The sequence below is a fragment of the Saccopteryx bilineata genome, chromosome 5 (assembly GCF_036850765.1).
Source record: "Saccopteryx bilineata isolate mSacBil1 chromosome 5, mSacBil1_pri_phased_curated, whole genome shotgun sequence".
NCBI classification, from domain to species: domain Eukaryota; kingdom Metazoa; phylum Chordata; class Mammalia; order Chiroptera; family Emballonuridae; genus Saccopteryx; species Saccopteryx bilineata.
The window spans coordinates 58,373,781-58,395,589 of record NC_089494.1 but is presented as its reverse complement, the minus strand read 5'-3'; the positions used below and the strand labels follow the sequence as shown (position 1 = coordinate 58,395,589).

The window sequence follows — 21,809 nt, the reverse complement described above, 5'->3', positions numbered from 1 at the left end:
TTTGAGTGTCAAATCTACTTTTCATGGCACATTTTGTGTCCTAGCCCCAAGAAAGGTTCTGCAGGGCGAACTGACTTGCTTTTCAGAGCTGTCCTCCTCCATGGGCTCTACTTTTCAATTCTACTTTGCTAGGTCAGTTATTATTTGTCAGTTGGCCTTCTATTTCCACAAATGTATTGACTTCTCTTATCAGTTGTATGCCCCCTCTCTCTTGTCCTTGCACACTTATCCCTTTATTTCCTTTTAAATTAATTTGCCACTTCAGTGAAGTTTCAGGAGGGAGAAGACATAGACACTTGGGCTCAATACACCAGGTTTAATTAATGCCAGAATGAAATTTAAATTCAGATCAGTAATTCCAAAGCCTTTGCTCCTCCCACTATTGTCACGTAATAATATTCAGCAGCAGCCAATAATAACTGTGTGGTATAAACTGCCAGTTGTCTACTCCAATGTATCTCCTCTCTTCCTTTGTAATAGAGCCCCTAGTTTTCAGTGGGGCAATAATTACACTCATGCACTGCTTAACAACAGAGATCCATTCTGAGAAATGTGGTGTTAAGCGATTGCATTATTGTGTGAATATCATAGAATTCATTTACCCAAACCTAGATGGTGTAACCTACAACACACCTAGACTACATGGTATACCACAGTTGCATATGCTCTCCTTCGTTGACCAAAATGTCATTATGGCCTGACCAGGCAGTGATGCAGTGGACAGAGTGTCGGACTGGGACTTGGAGAAACCAGGTTCGAAACCCTGATGTTGCCAGCTTAAGCCTGGGCTCATCTGGTTTGAGCAAGGCTCACCAGCTTGAGCCCAAGGTTGCTGGCTTAAGCATGGGGTCACTCAGACTGCTATAGCCCTCTGGTCAAGGCACATATGAGAAATCAATCAATGAACAACTAAGGTACTGCAATGAAGAATTGATGGTTCTCATCTCTCTCCCTTCCTGTCTGTCTATCCCTATCTGTCCCTCTCTCTGTCTCTGTCACACACATACACATGCAAAAAAATGTCATTATGCAGCACATGACCATACCAGAATAAAGGTTTCCTTTCCCAACCTTTCTTCAGCCTAGGTATGGTCAGATGACTAAATTTTGACCAAAGAAATGTGAGTGGAAGTGTTTGTGGAGTTTCTAGAAAACCTCTTAGAAGATAACTTGTATCACCTTTAGCCCCTGGGTTTTCTTTTTTTTTTCTTTTGTTTTTTTTTTGTCCCTTCCTACTGTCTGCTAGCTGGGATGTGGTGGACACTGAGTAGCTAACTTGGACAAAGGTGAAACCATGTGTTGAAGGTGTGACACCAAAAGAGAAAAGTAACCTGGCTCTCTGATTAGTCATTCTACCAACTGCCGATAGCTTATTTCCAGACTTCTTCTATGTGACAGAGAAGTAAGCTACTGTTACTTTGGGGTTTTTTGTCCCCTATAATTGAATATAATTCTAACTGATATAATGCCAAAATTCAGTAAGATTTCAAAAGGAGTGACATAGGATTCCTGGAAAGGGTGGTAGAAGAGATGAACCTTAAAGACTATTCAGCCAGATGGGGAAGGTGAGGGATAAGATTCCATGTAGGAACAGTAGTATGATTGAGGCTCAAGGGGCACTGTACAAAGTGTTTTCAAAGACTAACATGTAGACCAGTCTGGTTGGAGTAAGCAAATCATGTAGGAGAGATGTGGAAGGTAAGAATAAAAAAGCTTAAAGGCAAAATAAAGAAGACCTTAAAACTCAAACCAATTTTAAATGTTGCTTCGAAAGCAATGAAACCCTTAAAGGCTATTGAGATAAAAGTTGGAGATAGGTGTCCAGAATGTGAAGAAGGGTTAGAGTGAAGAATTTCAGAGTCTTCCATAGTATAAAGGTATTATAGACATAAAACCAGCATACTGAATCTAAATAGAGCAGAAAAACATGGACTCAAGAACTCATACAAAGGAGCAAGGAGAAAGAAAACCTAGAAAGGATCTAGAAAAAGAGAGAGAAAGCAACTGGAGGTTGGAGAAAAAGAAAGGGAGCAGAACTTGACAATGAGAAGTCAATAAATCTTCATATTTCTCAGAGAAGCTATAAATATCAGAAATGAGTGAAAGACAATGAATTTGGGGACAAGGAAGGCTGGTGATTTCCGAACGTATAATTTTAATAGACATGTGAAGTTGGACACTGCTCTTTAAGGAGAAAATGGGTGTTAGGAAAACAAACGTACTAATGTTCTCCATTTATTTGAAAAGGTAGGTAGTAAAAGAAAGGTAAATTGAAAAGCAATTAAAGATCTCCATGGGGCCAAGTACAAGATTTTTTTAAGGAATGGAAGTTGTTTGGCCTTTAAGAGAAAACTGCATCAGCAAAGGAAGAGATTTTCTGGCTTCTGGAAGAGGTGGTACCTGATGGAGCATGTATAAGAAGAAATGAGAGAGATGTAACTCCCAGCTCAGATGGAGGGCTAAAATTGAACAAAAAAGAAAGGGAGGTCTGCAAAAGAGAGGTAGAGAAGAAGCAGGGAATGAGGTGTGACTATCTCATCAACCTTTCAGCAGCAAATCTTTTTCATTAGCACCATCAATGCCATCCTAGATCTGACAAGAAATAAGTCTATAATAGCCATCTTAGTCTCTAAAATAGAAATGGCTGTCATTTTGTTTCAGCGTCAAGAGTCCCAAACAAGGATCATAATAAAACAGAATAAAGCTATAAATCTTGTGATTGTAGCCCTGATTTCCTTGTCTTCCAGTCATTACCTTAATAAAGTACATTTAGATAAGGGAAAAACAATAGCAAAAAGTTTAGCTCATTTACACATTGATATCAGTGCTAGAACAACAGGCAGCCCCTAAAATAGACCGAAAAGTTAATTACAGAATGAAACTTTAGATATCCATTTGTCAAATTGGTCAAATGCCAATACCTACTCAAAGTATAGCGTGAGGTCTGTTGCCAATATTGACTGCTTCAAAAGCTGCATAAGGTCACTATATTCCTTGGAGGATAAATTAGCAAAGATGTTGTGACCCTGTAATGAAAAAGAAAAAAGCCACACAGAAGAAAACCATTAAATCTGAGTTGTTGATTACATGTTTTTCACATATAATTACAGATGAATACAGGGGGTTCCTTGGGTTATGAAACAGTTATGTTCCTATGACAGTGACGTAACCTGGATTTGGGTATAAGTCGACACACCCTAGCCTAAATCACTTACTTATCCTAACACAGTTATAAAATCATAATCTAGAATATAAAAACACAACTAGGCCACAGAAACAGGAAAAGGACATAAATATACTGCACTGTACACTGTACTATAGTAACAGGAAAAAATGACAAAACATTAGTAAGCCGAAACACTTACGTCTCAAATTTTTAAAGTTCTTATGAGAGTGAGCATTGTAAACTTGAAACATCTTATGTTGAGACCATCATAACCTGAGGACCCTTGTATATATACATGAATGTAATACAATCATTTTTTAAAAAGCTTATTGAAATTTTGCACAAATACAAAGATTCTTTGGCAAACATAGCAAAGCCAGAAAGTGCAATCATTTTTGAGAAGAACTACTAAGGGTCACTTTATTATGTCAAGTCTTAAAGAGAAAACTCTGAAAAAATGTTTGAACTTGTCTTACTATGAGTATGTCTGTGCCAACAACTCCATTTGAATACCTATTTCCTGTGGAATTACTAAATTTAGAAGTTAACAAAACATTTGGTAACATTTATGACCCTAAAATAAATACTAATTTCATTAATTAAGACTTATGTTGGCATTTTGGAAGTACTTGCTATGGCACCAAATAATTTCAAGGAGGGGAAAAAATATTAGACTAGTGATTCTTAACTGGGGGGGGGGTTGAGCTATAGAAATGTCTGGCAATGTTTAGACATTATTGATTGTCACATTGGTGGGGGGTGCTCCTGGCATCAAGTAGGTAGAGTCCAGAGATGCTATTAAACATCCTACAATGTGCCTGACCTGTGGTCGTGCAGTGGATAAAGCATTGACCTGGAGCACTGAGGTTGCCAGTTCAAAACCCCTGGCTCCCTCCCTTCTCTCTCTCTCTCTCTCTCTCTCTCTCTCTCTCTCTCTCTCTCTCCAAAAATGAATTAAAATAAATAAACAAACAAACATCTTACAATGTATAGGACTGCTGGAACAACAAAGATAAACCGGCCTGGCCCATCATGTCAGAATGGCTTAAGTTGAGAAACCCTGTGTTAAACTGTGAAGGTCCATCAGGATGAAGCGTGTGGCAGATTAAGTTCAGTACATAATTCCTGAGTAGCTACAATGCATACGATATCATTCTTGGCATGGTTCTTGGGACTGTGATGGTGACTTTACCTAGGAAAACTTGCACATGCACCGGTACCTCCATAGCTTTGAAAAGCACATTCCATCTGAACGTACTTTAGCTCCACTGGCAGCTCTACCGTGTTCTAAGTGAAGTGAAAAATCCTTTAGTAAAGTGACTGACAATTCACTTAATTTGCTTTGAAAGTCAGGACTTCTCATTTATCAGGTTTTCTTACCATGAAATACGATTTATAAACATGAGACCCAGGACCCGGACTTGTTTTGAACCTAGTGTGAGAGCCAGAAGATGGTGTGGAAGGAAGGGGGAGGAGTGACTACCTGAGACTAAACTATTCTTCATCGAGAAGTAAATTAATTCTTTCAGGAAACCGGAATATCAATTAGTAAATTACCGCCTACTAGGCACTAGATGATAATCTGCTCCCCTGAGTTAATTTATCTCATTGGGTGAACCTGCCACTCCTAAAGAAAAGAGCATATTGGTTCCATATGGGACCAGGTCCAATATTAATAATTTTTAAATGAACTCTTCCAGATCCTTAATTCAGCCATTAGGAAGAAGACAGATAACTAAAGGAATGCCGCATTATAATTCTGCCCAAGTTTCTTTGCCTGAGACTTGTCCCCCAAATTCATTATGGGCTTGTGTTCTGGAGCTTGGGAAAAAGAGGTCGGAAACTATGGCAAAGTAGCCCCAGGATCCAGACACACAACCAGCATCTCCCAGTGAAACAGGCACACCTCGTTTTATTGCGCTTTGCTTCACTGTGCTTCATAGATGTTGCATTTTTTTTGTCTTTTCAAGTCATTTATTTTTATTCTTTTAAAAATTTTATTTTTAATTTATTGGGATAACATGGCATGCTGAAGCATACAAATTTCAAGTATACAACTCAATATAACCTTCTCTCCAGACCGCACCGTGCACCCCCTGCCCCAAGCAGTCTCTTTCCGTCCCCACTTTCCCTTCCTTGCTCTCCTCCCCTACCTCCACTCCCCCTTCTCCTCTGGCTATTGCCACCTGCTGTCTGTATCTACATGTTATATATCTATGTTTTTTAGCTAATCCCTTCACCTTCTTCCATGCAGTCCTGTCACCCCCTCTCCTCTGACACCTGTCCATCTGTTCCATGTGTCCATGCCTCTGTTTCTATTTTGTTCGTCTGACTGAAGGCAAGACCCTCCACCAGGAACAATATTATGCCTCGCTTTACCGCGGTGGCCTGGGACTGAGCCCATGATATCTCTGAGTTACGCCTGTCTAGCTGTCTGGAGCAAGTTACAGTAAAGCTAATGTGAAGTCTAGGGGAAAGCCGGTCTGAATTGGAAGATCTTAATTATTTTGTAAGAGTGCATTTTACTACTTAGAAAGGACATATAGTAACTAATACAGCTAACAGACTGACAAAGCTAGCCAGACCAACTTTAATACTAATAAAAAATGTTAATTTGCAATCAGTGTATTGTTTATATATGAATTGGCTTTTTCCAGTCCCTAAAATAGATGTGTCTCCCTGAAACACTGCTTTTATCTGTTTAGAGAGGAGGTGGGGATTGATAGAAACAGCACCCAGTGGAGGAAGAAGGGTTTGTGGTAAGGTTTGTCAGGCCAACGGACGGACCGCTCTGGCATCATCTGGAAAGCGGGCGATAATGACATCTGCATTTCTGCCCTCTAACAGGACAGGAGGGAATGTGGGAAAGCCCCGGGGGAGAACCTGCTCACATTTGCTCACTGCATGATAACAATGTCATTATTATTATGCATTCTTCATAGAGAACTGGGGAGTGAAGGGCAGCCAAGGTATTTTATTTGTATGAAAACAAATGCTGAGTTAGTAAAGTTTGTTTTCCCAAACAAACAAATGACCTTTTGAGAAAATATTGACATCCTGTTTACAATCCCTGTTATTACAAAGACGGTAGATCCTGGGTTTTGAGGTAGAAAGCTATTCTACTCTTAGTGCACAAAAGATAGCGTGAACCCCAGTCCTTCCTATCCCTACACTCCTTTTCCACGGTACTCAGCCATGGACATGGCTTTCACTTTCCTGAGCCACAGATGCCAGGCTGCTGGTTTCTATCAGTGTTACTGAGAGCTTCACTCTTGATGTTTCTCTCCCAGCTAAAAATACTCTCCCCCGGTGAGTTCGCCCTTCCACAGATGCCATGCTGACTCTCCTTTATGCAGTGGGGGGTCGAAGACAGCCCGCATGATATTGCAAAAGACATGCTTTCTCAAGATAGGCTGGAGGGGAAACAAACCCTCCGTATTTAATGACGCTATTCCAGCGAAGCAGAACCTTAATGATGATAATAATAATAATAATTAATGGCACAGCTAGAGAACTGACAAATAATGGGAAACAGATGACCCCTTCCTGGCCTGGAAAAAAAAAGTCTTTATGCCTGCAGAAAATTAAACAGATATTTTCCTGGCAATTTCAAACTCACACACACGTCAGCCAGAGCCAGTGAGTGGTTCTTCCCTTTCTTCATGGGGAGCTAAAAGTATAAAAGTCCTTCCAAGTCCTGTAATGGCACATGCAGCAAAATGAGGCATGTGGCCTCAGCCCTGGGTCTCAAATTTAGTTGCAGTTCTCACTTTCAAACTGGTCCCATCAGTAATTTTAAATTTCTATTTTTTTATAGATGTCTCAGTTGTGCAAATAAAGGGTAACTTTCTCACTCTGTTTCTGTTACTACCATATTTTAAAGCTGCTTTGGGTTTTACAAAATGGGAAGGTGTGGCCACTCATGACTTGGCTCACTTCACTGTGTTAGAGCATCTGTCCCCCTAAGGAAAGTGGGACAATGCATGGCCATCTCCTCTGAGAGGGAAATCCGAGAAAATGCCAAACTAATAATGAAACCCAAACGAGTCAGCCCAGGAGGAAGTTGAACAAGGTTCTTGGCCAGGCATCTAAATGAATAAAAAGCAGCCACAAAAAGAGTCTAATAGTTTGGCTTGAAAAACTTGTTCCACTCTGTGGCTACCTGTAGCTCTATACAAAGAAGTCAGAAACATCGTGCTGTTGGTTTTTTGTTGAGGGGAGAAGTACCTCACTTTGAAGGATCATCACAGCATGGTTAAAATGATGGTGCTCTAAGGTAGCCGAGGTTCCATAGAGTTGGGCTAGGGCAGAGCCGCTCCTGAAAGAGGACAGAAGTTTCAGTGACCAGGGCCCTTTACCTGTCAACAATTACCCTACACCAGCTTTTGGGATCAAACTGCTTTTCCTGCTTTGGAAAAGGACTATAAACAGATATATTCACAGGTAACTGCTTGTGTAGTTCACTAGTCTATCAAGTAAACATTTCTGGAACCTCCTATATGTTAGTCTTGATGCTGTGAATGATTCAACAGTGAATAAGACTCAGTCCATAGCTCTAAAAATTTACAAACTGTTAAAGGAGATAAGATGGTCATAGGGAAAATAAGGAACATAAAACACAACAGAAATGCCACAGAAAGTGTCCCAGATTCAGTCAAAGTGCTTTGGATGATCTGAGAACAAGAGGCATAATCTCTGGTTCTGGGGATGAGGGTAGACTTCATGAATGGAATCTTACACAGAACCATTGTCTTATACCAAATGTACTTGACTCTTCATGGGAAAAGACCTGGTGAGTATTTTGCTTTTAGTCTACTTTACATGTTAGGTTGACAAGCTTATACTATGGTTTTCCAGATTACAGTCATGTTGTGATATTTCAATGTACAATTCAGAAAAGTTTCCTGGATTTGGTGTCAGAATTTAGCTCTTGATAATAGTTTTAGACAGTTACTTGGTCACATTAAGACTCAATTTGTTTAACAGGGGCTAAAATGTCTGGATAGAATGACACCTGAGGCTAAGAAGTAGGCCACATCTAAAACCGTACCTAATCACTGAATTACAGTACTGAGCCCAATAAGTAGCCAGCAATAAAAGACAACAGAAAGCAGATTTTAGGGTAACTTGAACTTTAAAGTAACCTCTCCAGGCCAAGAGTAGATAAAAGCAAGCCTAGGAGTGCAGCTGATATTTACTATGGCACCTGGACCCAGCAGAGGCAGCCACAAGATCTGGATCACCTATAGCCCCCAAAAGGTGGATAAGAACCAGTCACAGGCAGTGACCCCACTGATCTGCCCCAGGCCCCAGCCAGGGAAGTCCAGGGCAACACAGACAAAATGGGAAGACAGAGAAGAGCAATCCAAATGAACCAACAAGAGGAACACCCAGAAAATGAGCTGAGTGAGATGGATATAAGCAAACTACCAAATGCAGAGTTTAAAATAATGATTATTAGAATACTGAAAGATCTTAGAGCAACAATGGATGGTCACAGTGAGCATATAAATAAAGAAATAATAAATATTAGACAGGACATTGAAATAATAAAGAAGAACCAGTCAGAAATGACAAATACAATATCTGAAATGAAGACTACACTAGAAGCAATTAAAAGCAGGATGGATGAAGCAGAGAATCAAATCAGCGATTTAGAAGACAAGATAAACAAAAACATGGAAGCAGAGCAGCAAAAAGAAAAGAGAATAAAAAAATCTGAGAAAACTCTAAGAGAACTCTGTGACAACCTAAAGAGAAACAACATCCACATCATAGGAGTTGCTGAAGAAGAAGAGAAAGAACAAGGGATAGAGACCTTGTTCAATCAAATCATAGCTGAAAACTTCCCTAAATTAATGCAGAAAAAAGTCATACAAGTTCAAGAAGCACAAGAACTCCATTAAAGAGAACCCAAAGAAATCCACACCAAGCCACATCATAATTAAAATAACAAAGCTAAGAGATAAAGAGAAAATATTAAAAACTGCTAGAGAGAAAAAGGTTATCACCTACAAAGGAGCCCCCATAAGGATGACATCTGACTTCTCAACAGAAACACTTGAGGCCAGAAGAGAATGGCAAGAAATATTCAAAGTAATGCAGAACAAGAGCCTACAACCAAGACTACTTTATCCAGCAAGGCTATCATTTAAAATTGAAGGAGAAATAAAAAACTTCCCAACAAAAAAAAACTCAAGGAATTCATTAGAACCAAACCAATGCTACCAGAAATGTTAAGGGGCCTATTATAAACAGAACAAAGGGGGAAGAGAATATAGCAAAAGAGGAAGATAGCTTTAAAGAATAAAATGGCAATAAACAATTACATACCAATAATAACCTTAAATGTAAATCAGGGATCGGGAACTTATGGCTTGCGAGCCAGATGTGGCTTTTTTGATGGCTGCATCTGGCTCGCAGACAAATCTTTAATAAAAAAAATAATAACGTTAAAATATAAAACATTCTCGTGTATTACAAACCATTCATATCCTACTGCTCATGTTCATGGTTGAAGGTGGCTGGAGCCAATCACAGCTATCTTCTGGGACAACACCAAATTTTTATTGGATAATGAGGAACATACACAGGTCATTGTATGGCTCTCATGGAATTACATTTTAAAATATGTGACGTTCATGGCTATCTCAGCCAAAAAGTTTCCAGACCCCTGATGTAAATGGATTAAATGATCCAATCAAAAGACATAGAGTAGTTGCGTGGATAAGAAAACAGGACCCATACATATGCTGTCTACAAGAAACACACTTCAAAACAAAAGATACACATAGACTAAAGGTAAAAGGATGGAAAAAAAATATTTCATGCAAATGGAAATGAATAAAAAGCTGGGGTAGCAATACTTATATCAGACAAAATGGACTTTAAATCAAAGGCTATAGTAAGAAATAAAGAAGGTCACTACATAATGATAAAGGGAGCAATCCAACAGGAGGATATAACCATTACAAATATCTATGCACCTAATATTTAGGAGCACCTAAATATATAAAGCAGACTTTGATGAATTTAAAGGGCGAGATCAACAGCAATACTATAATAGTAGGGGATTTCAATACCCCACTAACATCACTAGATAAATCCTCAAGAAAGGAAATTAACAAAGAAACAGCAGACTTAAAGGACACACTAAATCAACTTGACTTAATAGATACCTTCAGAACCTTTCACCCTAAAGCAGCAGAATATACAGTCTTTTCAAGTGCATTCTCTAGGTTAGACCACATGTTAGGGCACAAAAGCGGTCTCAAGGAATTTAATAAGATTGAAATCATATCAAGCATTTTCTCTGATCACAATGGCATGAAACTAGAAATCAACCACAACAGAAAAACTAAAATATACTCAAACACATGGAAACTAAATAGCATGTTATTAAATAACTAATGGGTTAACAACAAAATCAAAGAAGAAATAAAAAAATTTCTAGAAATGAATGATAATGACCGAACAACAACTCAAAATTTATGGGACACAGCAAAAGCAGTACTGAGAGGGAAGTTCATAGCCCTACAGGCATTCCTTAAGAAGCTAGAAAAAGTTTAAATAAACAACCTAACCTAGCATCTAAACAAACTAGAAAAAGAACAGCAAGTAAAGCCCAGAGGTAGTAGAAGGAAGGAAATAATAAAGATCAGAGCAGAAATAAATGACATAGAGGCTAAAGAAACAATACAGAGAATCAGTGAAACCAAGAGCTGGTTCTTTGAAAGGGTAAACAAGATTGATGAACCTTTAATGAGACTCACCAAGAAAAAAAGAGAGAGGACTCAAATAAATAAAATTAGAAATGAGAGTGGAGAAATAACAACTGACACAACAGAAATACAAAATATTGTAAGAAAATACTATGAAGAACTGTACGCCAAAAAATTAAACAATCTAGGTGAAATGGACAAATTCCTTGAAACATATAATCTTTCAAAAATCAATCTGGAAGAATCAGAAAACCTAAACAGACAGATTACAACAAATGAGATCGAGACAGTCATCAAAATACTCCCCCAAAACAAAAACCCAGGGCCCAATGGCTTCACTGGAGAATTCTTCCAAATATTCAAAGAAGAACTAACTCCTGTTCTTCTCAAGCTATTTCAAAAAATTCAAGAGAAAGGAACCCTTCCAAGTTATTTTTATGAGGCGAGCATAATTCTGATTCCGAAACCAGGCAAAGACAACACAAAGAAAGAAAATTATAGGCCTATATCCCTGATGAATTTAGATGCTAAATTCCTCAACAAAATATTAGCAAACCAGATCTAGCAATACATAAAAAAAATCATACATCATGATCAAGTGGGATTTATTCTGGGGAGGCAAGGATGGTACAACATTCGTAAATCAATCAATGTGATTCACCACATAAACAAAAGGAACGAGAAAAACAACATAATAATTTCAATAGCTGCAGACAAAACATTTGATAAAATCCAGCACCCATTCATGATCAAAACTCTCAGCAAAGTGGGAATACAGGGAACATACCTCAACATGATAAAGGCCATCTATGACAAACCCACAGCCAACATCATAATTAATGGTCAAAAATTGAAAGCAATCCCCTTAAGATCAGGAACAAGGCAGGGGTGCCCCATTCACCACTCTTATTCAACATAGTACTGGAAGTCCTGGCTACAGCAATCAGACAAGAAGAAGAAATAAAAGGCATCCAAATTGGAAAAGAAGAAGTAAAACTATCATTATCTGCAGATGATATGATACTGTATATAGAAAACCCTAAAGTCTCAGCCAAAAAACTTCTGGACCTGATAAATGAATTCAGCAAAGTGGCAGGATATGAAATTAATACTCAGAAATCAGAGGCATTTTTATACATCAACTATGAAATGTCAGAAAGAGAAATTAAGGAAACAATCCCCTTCATTATTGCAGCAAAAAAATAAATAAGTAAAGTACCTAGGAGTAAATTTAACCAAGGAGGTTAAAGACTTGTACTCAGAAAATTATAAAACATTGATAAAAGAAATCAAGAAAGACACAAACAAGTGGAAGCATATACCGTGTTCATGGTTAGGAAGAATAAACATCATTAAAATGTCTATATTATCCAAAGCAATTTATAAATTCAATGCAATACCAATTAAAATACCAATGACATACTTCAAAGATATAGAACACATATCCCAAAAATTTATATGGAACCAAAAAGGAACACGAATAGCTTCAGCAATCTTGAAAAAGAAGAATAGGTGGGAGGTATCATACTTCCTGATATCAAGTTATACTACAAGGCCATTGTACTCAAAACAGCTTGGTACTGGCATAAGAACAGGCATATAGATCAATGGAACAGAACAGAGAACCCAGAAATAAACGCACACCTTTATGGACAATTGATATTTGACAAAGGAGGTAAGAGTATACAATGGAGTAAAGACAGCCTCTTTAACAAATGGTGTTGGGAAAATTGGACATCTACCTTCAAAAAAATGAAACAGACCACCAACTTATACCATTCACAAAAATAAACTCAAAATGGATAAAGGACTTAAATGTAAGTCGTGAAACCATAAGCATTTTAGAAGAAAACATTGGCAGTAAGCTCACTGACATCTATTGCAGCAACATATTTGCTGATTTATCTCCATGGGCAAGTGAAATAAAAGACAGGATAAACAAATGAGACTATATCAAACTAAAAAGTTTTTGCACAGCTAAAGATAATATGAATAGAATAAAAAGACCACACAATGGGAGAACATATTTGACAATACATCTGATAAGGGGTTAATAACCAAAATTTATAAAGAACTTGTAAAACTCAACACCAGGAAGACAAACAATCCAATCAAAAAATGGGCAAGAGAAATGAATAGACACTTCTCCAAAGAGGACATTCTGATGGCCAATAGACAGATGAAAAAATGTTCAACATCACTAATTGTAAGGTCGGTGGATAGAGGCATGGTCACGTAGGAACTCAGACCCGCCCACTTTGGCTAGGACTGCCCACAATCAAGCCCGCCAAAGGAAGCATCCCAGGAACCATTTGGAAAGAAGTGATCATCTGCCAGCCAGTGAAATTTCACCACGTCATAGTAGCTCCACTTCCCTAGAGGGACCCTTTAAATATCATGTTTCTTTCCTCGGGACCAGGGAACCTTGCCGGGCGGGATGTGCGCTCTGTACTCAATAAAGCCGTTTACTTATTCCACACTTTGCGGCTCCGAGCCCTCTTCCTTCCTTCTTGGTGGGGAAAAATACCTTACACTAATCATTAGAGAAATGCAAATTAAAATCACAATGAGGTACCACCTTACACCAGTCAGAATGGTGCTCATCAACAAAACAATACACGATGGGTGCTGGTGAGGATGTGGAGAAAGGGGAACCCTTCTGCACTGCTGGTGAGAATGCAGACTGGTGCAGCCACTGTGGAAAACAGTATGGAAATTCCTCAAAAAATTAAAAATGGAACGACCTTTTGACCCAGCCATTCCACTTATAGGAATATAGCCTAAGGACACCATATCACTGACTCATAAAAAGAAATGAACCCCCATGTTTATGGCAGCATTGTTCACAATAGCGAAGATCTGGAAACAGCCCAACTGTCCATCAGTGGACGAGTAGATTAAAAAGCAGTGGTACATATATACAATGGAATACTATGGGGCCATGAAAAAGAAGGAAATATTACCTTTTGCCACAACATGGATAGACCTGGAAACTATTATGTTGAATGAAATAAGCCAGGCAGAGAAAGAAAAATATCATATGACCTCACTCATTTGAGGAATCCAATGAACAATGTGAACTGAGGAATGGAATTAAACCTGAAGGGAAGGGGGCAGGGAGCTGTTGGGAGGGGGTAAAGGAGATGTTGAGGGGAATACAGGGGAGGAGGGATGCATTTGGGGAGACACTAGAATCTATGTAAACACAAATAAATTAATTAATTAAAAAAGACTCAGTTTGTCTCTAAAATTATGATAATACTATCTACTTCACCTGTTATTTATGAGAATACAATTAAATACTTCAAAGTGCCTATTAGTACCTGGCATGTAGTAGGTTTATTATTAATTAATAATAAAAACACAATAATATTTTTATTAAAGAAATAACATATTACTTGATAATTGAAAGAATCATTTTGAATTATCTTTACATTTTGCTTATGTAGAACAACCCATTCCTCAACAGTTTCAGTCTGGTCAAGTGTTCATTTAAATGTTCAAGGGTGGCCTGACCAGGTAAAGGTGCAGTGGATCGAGTGTCAACCTGGGATGCTGAGGGCCCAGGTTTGAAACTCTGAGGTCACGGCTTAAGCATGGCGTTCCCTGCTTGAGCGTGGTATCACAGACATGACTCTATGGTTGCTGACTTGAGCCCAAGGTTGCTAGCTTGAGCAAGGGGTCACTGGCTTGGCTGGAGCCCCCTGGTCAAGACACATATGAGAAAGCAATCAATGAACAACTAAAGTGCCACAACTACAAGTTAATGCTTCTCATCTCTCTCTTGTCTATCTGTCTTTCTTTCTCTCTCTCTCTCTCTCCCCCTTCACTAAAAAAATTAATAAAATTAGATAAAATAAATGTTCAAGTATGTTCATTTCCAGTACTTTTGATGTAGGATTCAGAGCATTTTAAGAGTCAGGAGAGATCCAGAGAATCCTAAGGTTTAAAGCTTAGTCATCACATTCAGTTGAGGACCTGTCCAGGTCCTTGTGTTGTTCTTTGTTGCTCATAAGGAGTTTAGACATTGAAAAGGCAATGTGGCCTTAACTTGGAAACACTGGAGATTGATGCTCACAGTCTTGCCCTGCTAGTGAAAGGAGCAAAGACTGCATCTAAGTATACAACGTGAAGGATTTCAGTCTTGCACTGCCTTCCATCTCCAGTGTGAGGCAGTCGAAGATCATGGGCAGCTCGAGGGCCCTTGGAAAGACCCAGCGCTGACCACATGTTGAGGTAACAAGCAGAGTCAAGTTCTGTAGGGATTATTATGAATAGATTTAGTAAAGAGGGTACTAGATTTTAATCAGGTATGTGTTATTTCTTTAAATCTTGCCTTAATCAATATCATTTAATAAGTGAACATTTGTTAGGCTAATCTTAGTAATCAGTAATTAATATTTAATGTTAGGTATTATCTTTTTTTAACATAGTTTATTTTTATGAAAATACATTTTTCAAAAAGCATAATGTATTGTGTCTTGGCTATATTTGTCCTGGCCTTGGAAATTCTAAGATACTTCAAATTTACATGTGATATGCATATAAAGTTTATGTGCATATCACATCTGAATGCTTGCCTAATAAGCTTGCAGTGGTATGTCTAGAGAGCATGCTTAAAACTGAAAGGTTGACAGTAATAGGTGTGTTAACATATTTTATAAAAATGTTATTAACAATAATAGCTATCATGAGTAAGTATATACCATGCACTGGGCAACAGATTAACAACTTAATACATTATTTCATCTAGTCCTGACAATAACCATGAAATAGTATTTCCTTTTCATTTTACAGAGAAGTTATACACTTCTTTTCCAAGGTCGCAGAGCTAGTAAGCCCAAGTTCTGTATTGAATTTCAAGTTTTTAAGCTACTTCTCATTACATAATGAAAAAACTCATTGTAACTTACACATTTCTGATATTCGATTCTCAATTTGTTACCAACCTAGTTGTCATCAATAAAAAAATTGCAAAGTTTAATTCAAAATTCTACTAGTCTAATTACTAACCACAAGCTCAGATTTCTACAATTTGTTTCTACTAATTAGCCATGCCCAGATGTGCCTTTACCAGTGTGAATCCTGATAACAGAGTCATTGATATAAAGTAGGGTCAAGATGCAAAATACTATCTCTCCCCTTATCACGTTGGTTTAGCAGGTCTCATTTTATATGTTCTTTTTTCAGTATTAAGTAGGATATTTTTTCCTTTAACCAGGGTATGGCTTGTAACAAATACACTGGTGCCTCCCATGCTGTGTCTCTCCCTCTCCCCCAGGCCCGTGTGGCTACTGAATGGCTGTGTTCAATCAGTAGGACTCAGTGTGCTTGTACAAGTGCAGCCATCTCACAGGCTATGGTTTGAGCATCTTCATCTTCAGACACCCTCTTTGTTCCCTTGTACAATTTCATCTTATATTCTCCTCACACTCACACAGTACTGAGTTAGTCACGATAATGTGTAGGTTTTGCAATTGAACCAGACCAATGCCATGAAAATGCTATGAAGACACTGTGATTCATTTGTTCATTTATTCATTTATCATTCAGTCACACCAACACGTAGGGATGATTATTATGATGCCAGGCTGCAAACGTGTGAAATACAAAAATGAGGAAAACACGGCTCTTACCTTAAGGAGCTCACAGCCCCTTACAATAGTATGGGAGACTTTCTCAGCCCAGGCTCGCACTAAAAATGCTCATCTTTCTGCAAGCAGAGTGCCATCTTAGCATTACGACTATATGCTGTGGACCTTGCAGAATAGTGAGGGTGAGGTGCACAGTCATAAAACTTGATATAAGTGGCAAAAAAAAAAATGTATCTGTTAGGATAAACATCAAAAAGTATTCTACACAATACAAGTTATTTGCAATGTTAAATGGCATTTTATGGGCAGAGATGAAAAAAACAAAACAAAACAAAACCCGTGGTCAAATTCAGGAAATGCTGGATTTAAAAAGTTAACCTGTTTCTTCATTGTAGGATTCGCAGTATGTGAAAACATGCATTGTGATTCTGCAGGAGGGGAACATACACTGTGATATGAACCAATCTTACTTGATCATAAAATCATTTTTAAAAGAGGCCATGTCTTTCATGTAATACATTTTCTGTAAGGGTATATTTCAACTTTTTCATATCAAATATGAAAAAGAAACCCAGATGAAATCAATCACATATGGAAAAAATTGACTTCAACACCTCACTCACCTTATTTTAATCGTCTATGGTATGTATATCTATTATACAAGTAGCTTTGAGGCACACATGTTAATAGTGAAAATATTAATTATACTTATATATATATTTATGTAGGGTGTGTGGAGAGAGGAGGAGAGAAGGAGAGAGGAAGTCTCCAAATTCCATAAGCACAGGATTATACATGTGATTATTCATGTAGCTCATTATTGAACAGGTCATCCCAACATACCAAATGTTTTCCTTTTTGGACGGGCAACACACTTAGGAAAAATTTATTAAAAGGAAAAGTCAAAGTGAAAAATTCTGTCCCTATAGCACCAAAAATAAGCATGTAAAAAGAAGGGTCCTTTCATAACTTCCCTAGGTAAGCACATGCCTTGAGAAAGAGACTTAACAGAAGTATGCAGCTACAGCCTACAGGAAACTTTAAAAAAGGAAACTATGAAAGGTAATTAGGAAATTGAGCATTGTTGGGAGGTGGCGAGGAATGGGATTAGCCTGTCACAGCAGATTAATGTGCCCCTGTATTTCACTTCTGGGACCTGGCCGAAAGCGACAAGATGGCTTTTCATTCCCAAGAAATGAGTATAAGAGATTATGCTAGAAATGAATAGAAGAAGTCTCCTAGGAGAATATACTACAAAGCTGCACGGTACTGATATTTAATCATCAGGGGCAGCTGTAAGAGAGAGAGGGATGAGAGGGGAACGCTGTCCCTGGAGAAAACAGGAGAGAGGTGTTAACAGAGCAATTTCAAACCACTGTGGTAACACTGCCCTCTCTCCCTATTGATCATTCATGGCACGTACTCCAATACTTAAAAATTAAGAATAAAATATGAAAATGCAAAGGTTCACTTATCAGAAAGGCTAAGAGAATAAATCATACTCTGTTATAACTAAAGTCACAACTTTTTATTGTAGAGGCATTTTGCATTTTATATAGTAATTTGTCCCTTGCTAAATGCCTCCTGTTTTTATAGCCATTATATATATGTATATATAAAAGGTAGCATATGCTTTGCTTTACATAATAATGGGTACATTTAAATTCCATATCCAAATCACTTGAAAGGTTGAAATTAGACTGTGAATACTTTAAGGGAAAGGACTGTTTGTTATACTTCTTTATTTCTCCCACAATGCCTAGCACAGTGCCTTGCACATAGGAAGCACTCAATTGCTGGGGAATTAAAAAAAAAATAAGAATGAAGATTTCTTCCTAGGGATTTTCTAAATATGGTACACTTAATGAATAAATCTTATTTTAATCAATAAAAACATGGTTCCTTCACTGTGTTATAAAAGCTCTCTATCAGCATTCATTGTCTAGGAAATTTTAGCTGAGGTTGTGGTGGTGGCATTCAGTGTCCTAAGTTCAAAGGTGACTCTATATGAGAAAGGCTGATGGAAATCCCATCTTAATCATTTTGAGGAAACACATCAAATCACCTTGGAACAAGCAGGTTTGATCATATGGTATGAGGATGCAAAAATAAATAAAAAAATAAAAGTGAGTTCTAGTACCAGTGACTTAGTACCTATCTAATATGTCTGAAAACTGCTTAACCTTATGCAAATAACCTAAAATTTGGTATCTCCATTTCCATTTTTGTAAAATTAAGGTGTTGAAAAATATAACTAAGTTCTAGTTTGATTCTATGATGTTTATAGCTCCATGTCTTGATTCTCTGGGTGTCAAATAACATTTTATTTTTCCAGAACTTATATATACGTGGCAAGTCAGCCAAGAAACTGGAAGCTCATAGACCAAAAATAAATGTCACTGAGTCATGAAAAAGCGTATGATGCAGTGGTTAAGGAATAGCTTTTGGAATCAGATAGGCCAGGTGTAAATACCCCTCTGCTACATCTGGGATGTGTGAATTTGTTCAAGTTACTGAGTTTCCTGAGGCTCAGCTCCTCCCATAAAATGGATACAAAAATACCTACCCTAACAGGGATATGGGAGAGTGCTTGAGAGAGTCAACAGGAGTGAATTGAAGTTCTTCTCATTGTCAACTAACAGAGACTGTTAGTTGCAAAGAACAGAAATAAATTAGAACCAGCTTCAGTAAAAAAAAAAAGAAAGAAAGAAAGAAAAGAAATAAAAGGGTTTGATTAAATGATACCAGAAAGTCTGAGGGAGCCAAGTATGGTTGGGTCTCCTCAAAATAGGAGTAGAGATGTGTATAGCCAGGAATCAAATCTGCTTTCTCTGTTTATACAACCTCTTATTTCTGTTTCTCTCTGAATATATCCTTTATTTTTCTCTCTCTCCACATTTTTCTTTTCCACTTGGCATGTGGTCATGATAGCTTGTGGCACCCTCAGCTCTCAAATCTGCAGCGTGGATGTCAACAGCTAACTGAGTTGATATCATGGTAATCCAACTGCAAATTTCTGAGGCATAAAATGTGATTAAGTGGATTTTGATTAGTTGTGTGCTCTTGATCTAAAGACCCGAGAGGTCAACTAACAAGGAGGGCTGCCTCTGTCTGTGACAGGCTCTCTCTAGGAGAAGACCATTGGTGTCAGAATACACATATTCCGCACTTGACTTTTAAAAGAACCCACAAGGTGCTTGGTCTTGTTTTCTGGAGACAATTCTAACATATTTATCTCTTTATGCATAAGTGGGAAAATGGTAGGGGTCTGGAGAAAGGGGGCTAGAGGAAGGTACAATAATGTCATTGTTCTAATAGAGAAAGACATCCTAAAAAATATAATAAAATTCAGGTACAGGAACTCAAACATAAAGACTTGTAAGACCCTGTAATAAAATTATATCTAGTTTACACTTCTGTAGGCCCCATGGGTTGGGGAAATAAAGGCAATATCAAATTTAAGATTATAAAAACAGTTTTATGATAACCTAAAAAAAAGATCATACTTATTTAAGAAATCAGAAAATTTTATTAAAAAGCTTTAGCAAAATAGTTAAAACCTCATTAATTCATTCATTCATTCATTGACTCACTCAGTAAACATTCATTGTATGTTTATTATGCTCCTGGTACTTGTTTTACATCCTGGAAACTCAAGAAGAAGGGGAGACTCATCTGCAATTAAAATTAGCAATTAGAATGAGATGCACACTTTTAGAAAAGCAGAGCCTGGGCATTATGTGGTCAGAGAAAATTGACAAGGGGATTACTCAGGAGGAATAGAACCCTGGGGGGGGTGCTTGCAGGGGAAAGAAGGAGAAGATGGGCATTCCAGGCAGGGGCAACAATACTGGGAAGCAGAGAGAAGTGAACTAGTTGGACCCCGTTGAGCACTTCAAGTGGACCCTTGTGTCTGGAACATAGATGCATTGGTGGGTGAGGGTGGAAGGAGTGGGTGCTAGGCCAAAGAAATGGGCAGGAGCCTGATTAGAAAGGGTCTTAAAGAGCTAACTTAAGGAATTTGAACATTATCCTGAAAGCCAAAAGGCTGGTGAATGGCTTTTGAGCTGGAGAGTGAGCTGATGAGCATTGTGAATTACAGAGATTATTCTAGAGTGCCAAGGCAGAGAGATTGGAGGAGGAGAGCTGGGATGTTTGTGGTAGCAATCCAGAAGAGATGCAAAACAAGCAGTAGTGACAAAGAACACAGAGATGTGAATTTTAGGGGAGCAAAGAAGGAAGCTAGGTGACTTGTGGACTTCTGGTGGTGCTATTCCTGAGATAGAGAATAAGAGAAAAATGGACCAATATAAAAAGAAAGACTGAGATGAAGGTGACTGTGAGATTTCAATAGGAGGTGCTCCTCAAGCAGTTGGGATAAGTGGAGAGAAGCAGAGAAGTATTGATCCAAGATCGGGTTTGGGGCCAATCAGCAAATGGGTGGAGGAAGACCCTGCATGGGGGATTGTGCAGAGAGGAGAAGACAGGAGAGAACGTCAGGAATGCTGGGGCAGGAGGAGAGAGGCCTTGAAGCACAATGAGAAGAAAGGCTAGAAAAGTGGGTGCAATACTTTGTCTGGGAGACAAAGGAAGAGAGAACTCTAGGAAGAAGGGGGTAGAAAATGGATCTCATGGCAAGAAGGTTCAAGATAGAAGGATCATAAGAATGTCCCACAGCTCTAGAAATAGGGGTTGTTGGTGGCATTACTGAGAGCAATTCCCCTGGTGAGGTGGAACTGGAAGCCATGTGGAAGGGCAGGGTTGGGGAAGCAAAGACAATGAACTTTCAATGCAGACTGACTGGGAAAGAAGGAAGAAAAATAGAACAGCAGCAAGAGGGGGAAGCGGGGACTGAGGTGGGATTTTTTAAGAAGGGGGAGAAGTGTTTATGTTAATAGGATGCTGAGAGCTAGTAGAAAGGAGAAGGGAGACACAGGGCAGAGAGAGAGGAAGATTAATGGAACAAGGTCTCGGAGGAAGGGGCGGTGAAGGGTTCCAAAGCCAAGGTGGAGGAATTAGTGTCAGAGAAGAGGAAGGACAGCCTTTTTACTGAGATAGGGGGCTAGGAGGAAAGGATGGGGCCAGTAGATAAGTTTGTACATGGCAGGGGAGGAAATTGAAGGAGTTCTCGATTGATGGTCCCAATTTTCTCAGTGAAAGAGGAGGCAAGGTGATCTGCTGAGTGGAGTGGGAGGTGGTGGACAGGAGGTGGTTTAGGAAGGGAGAATGTCTGGTATATAGAACTGCTGAGAGCAATGAGATGGAGCTGGCTAGAGACACACAGTGTGGGCAGTACCAAATATCCAGCTCATTTGGGAGAAAATACAT

At 38.5% G+C, this 21,809-nt stretch overlaps 1 protein-coding gene across 2 annotated transcripts in view; it reads right to left on the bottom strand.

Moving 5' to 3' along the window:
• The window catches only part of PDE11A (phosphodiesterase 11A), a 467,655-nt gene that overhangs the window by 74,713 nt on the left and 371,133 nt on the right, over positions 1-21,809 (bottom strand). For both annotated transcript variants that reach the window (XM_066232547.1, XM_066232548.1), the window contains 2 exons: positions 7,394-7,484; positions 2,926-3,026 (listed from right to left, as the gene is read on the bottom strand). In XM_066232547.1, coding sequence (XP_066088644.1) covers positions 2,926-3,026; positions 7,394-7,484 — 192 coding nt within the window. The remainder of the gene's footprint in view (positions 1-2,925; positions 3,027-7,393; positions 7,485-21,809) is intronic.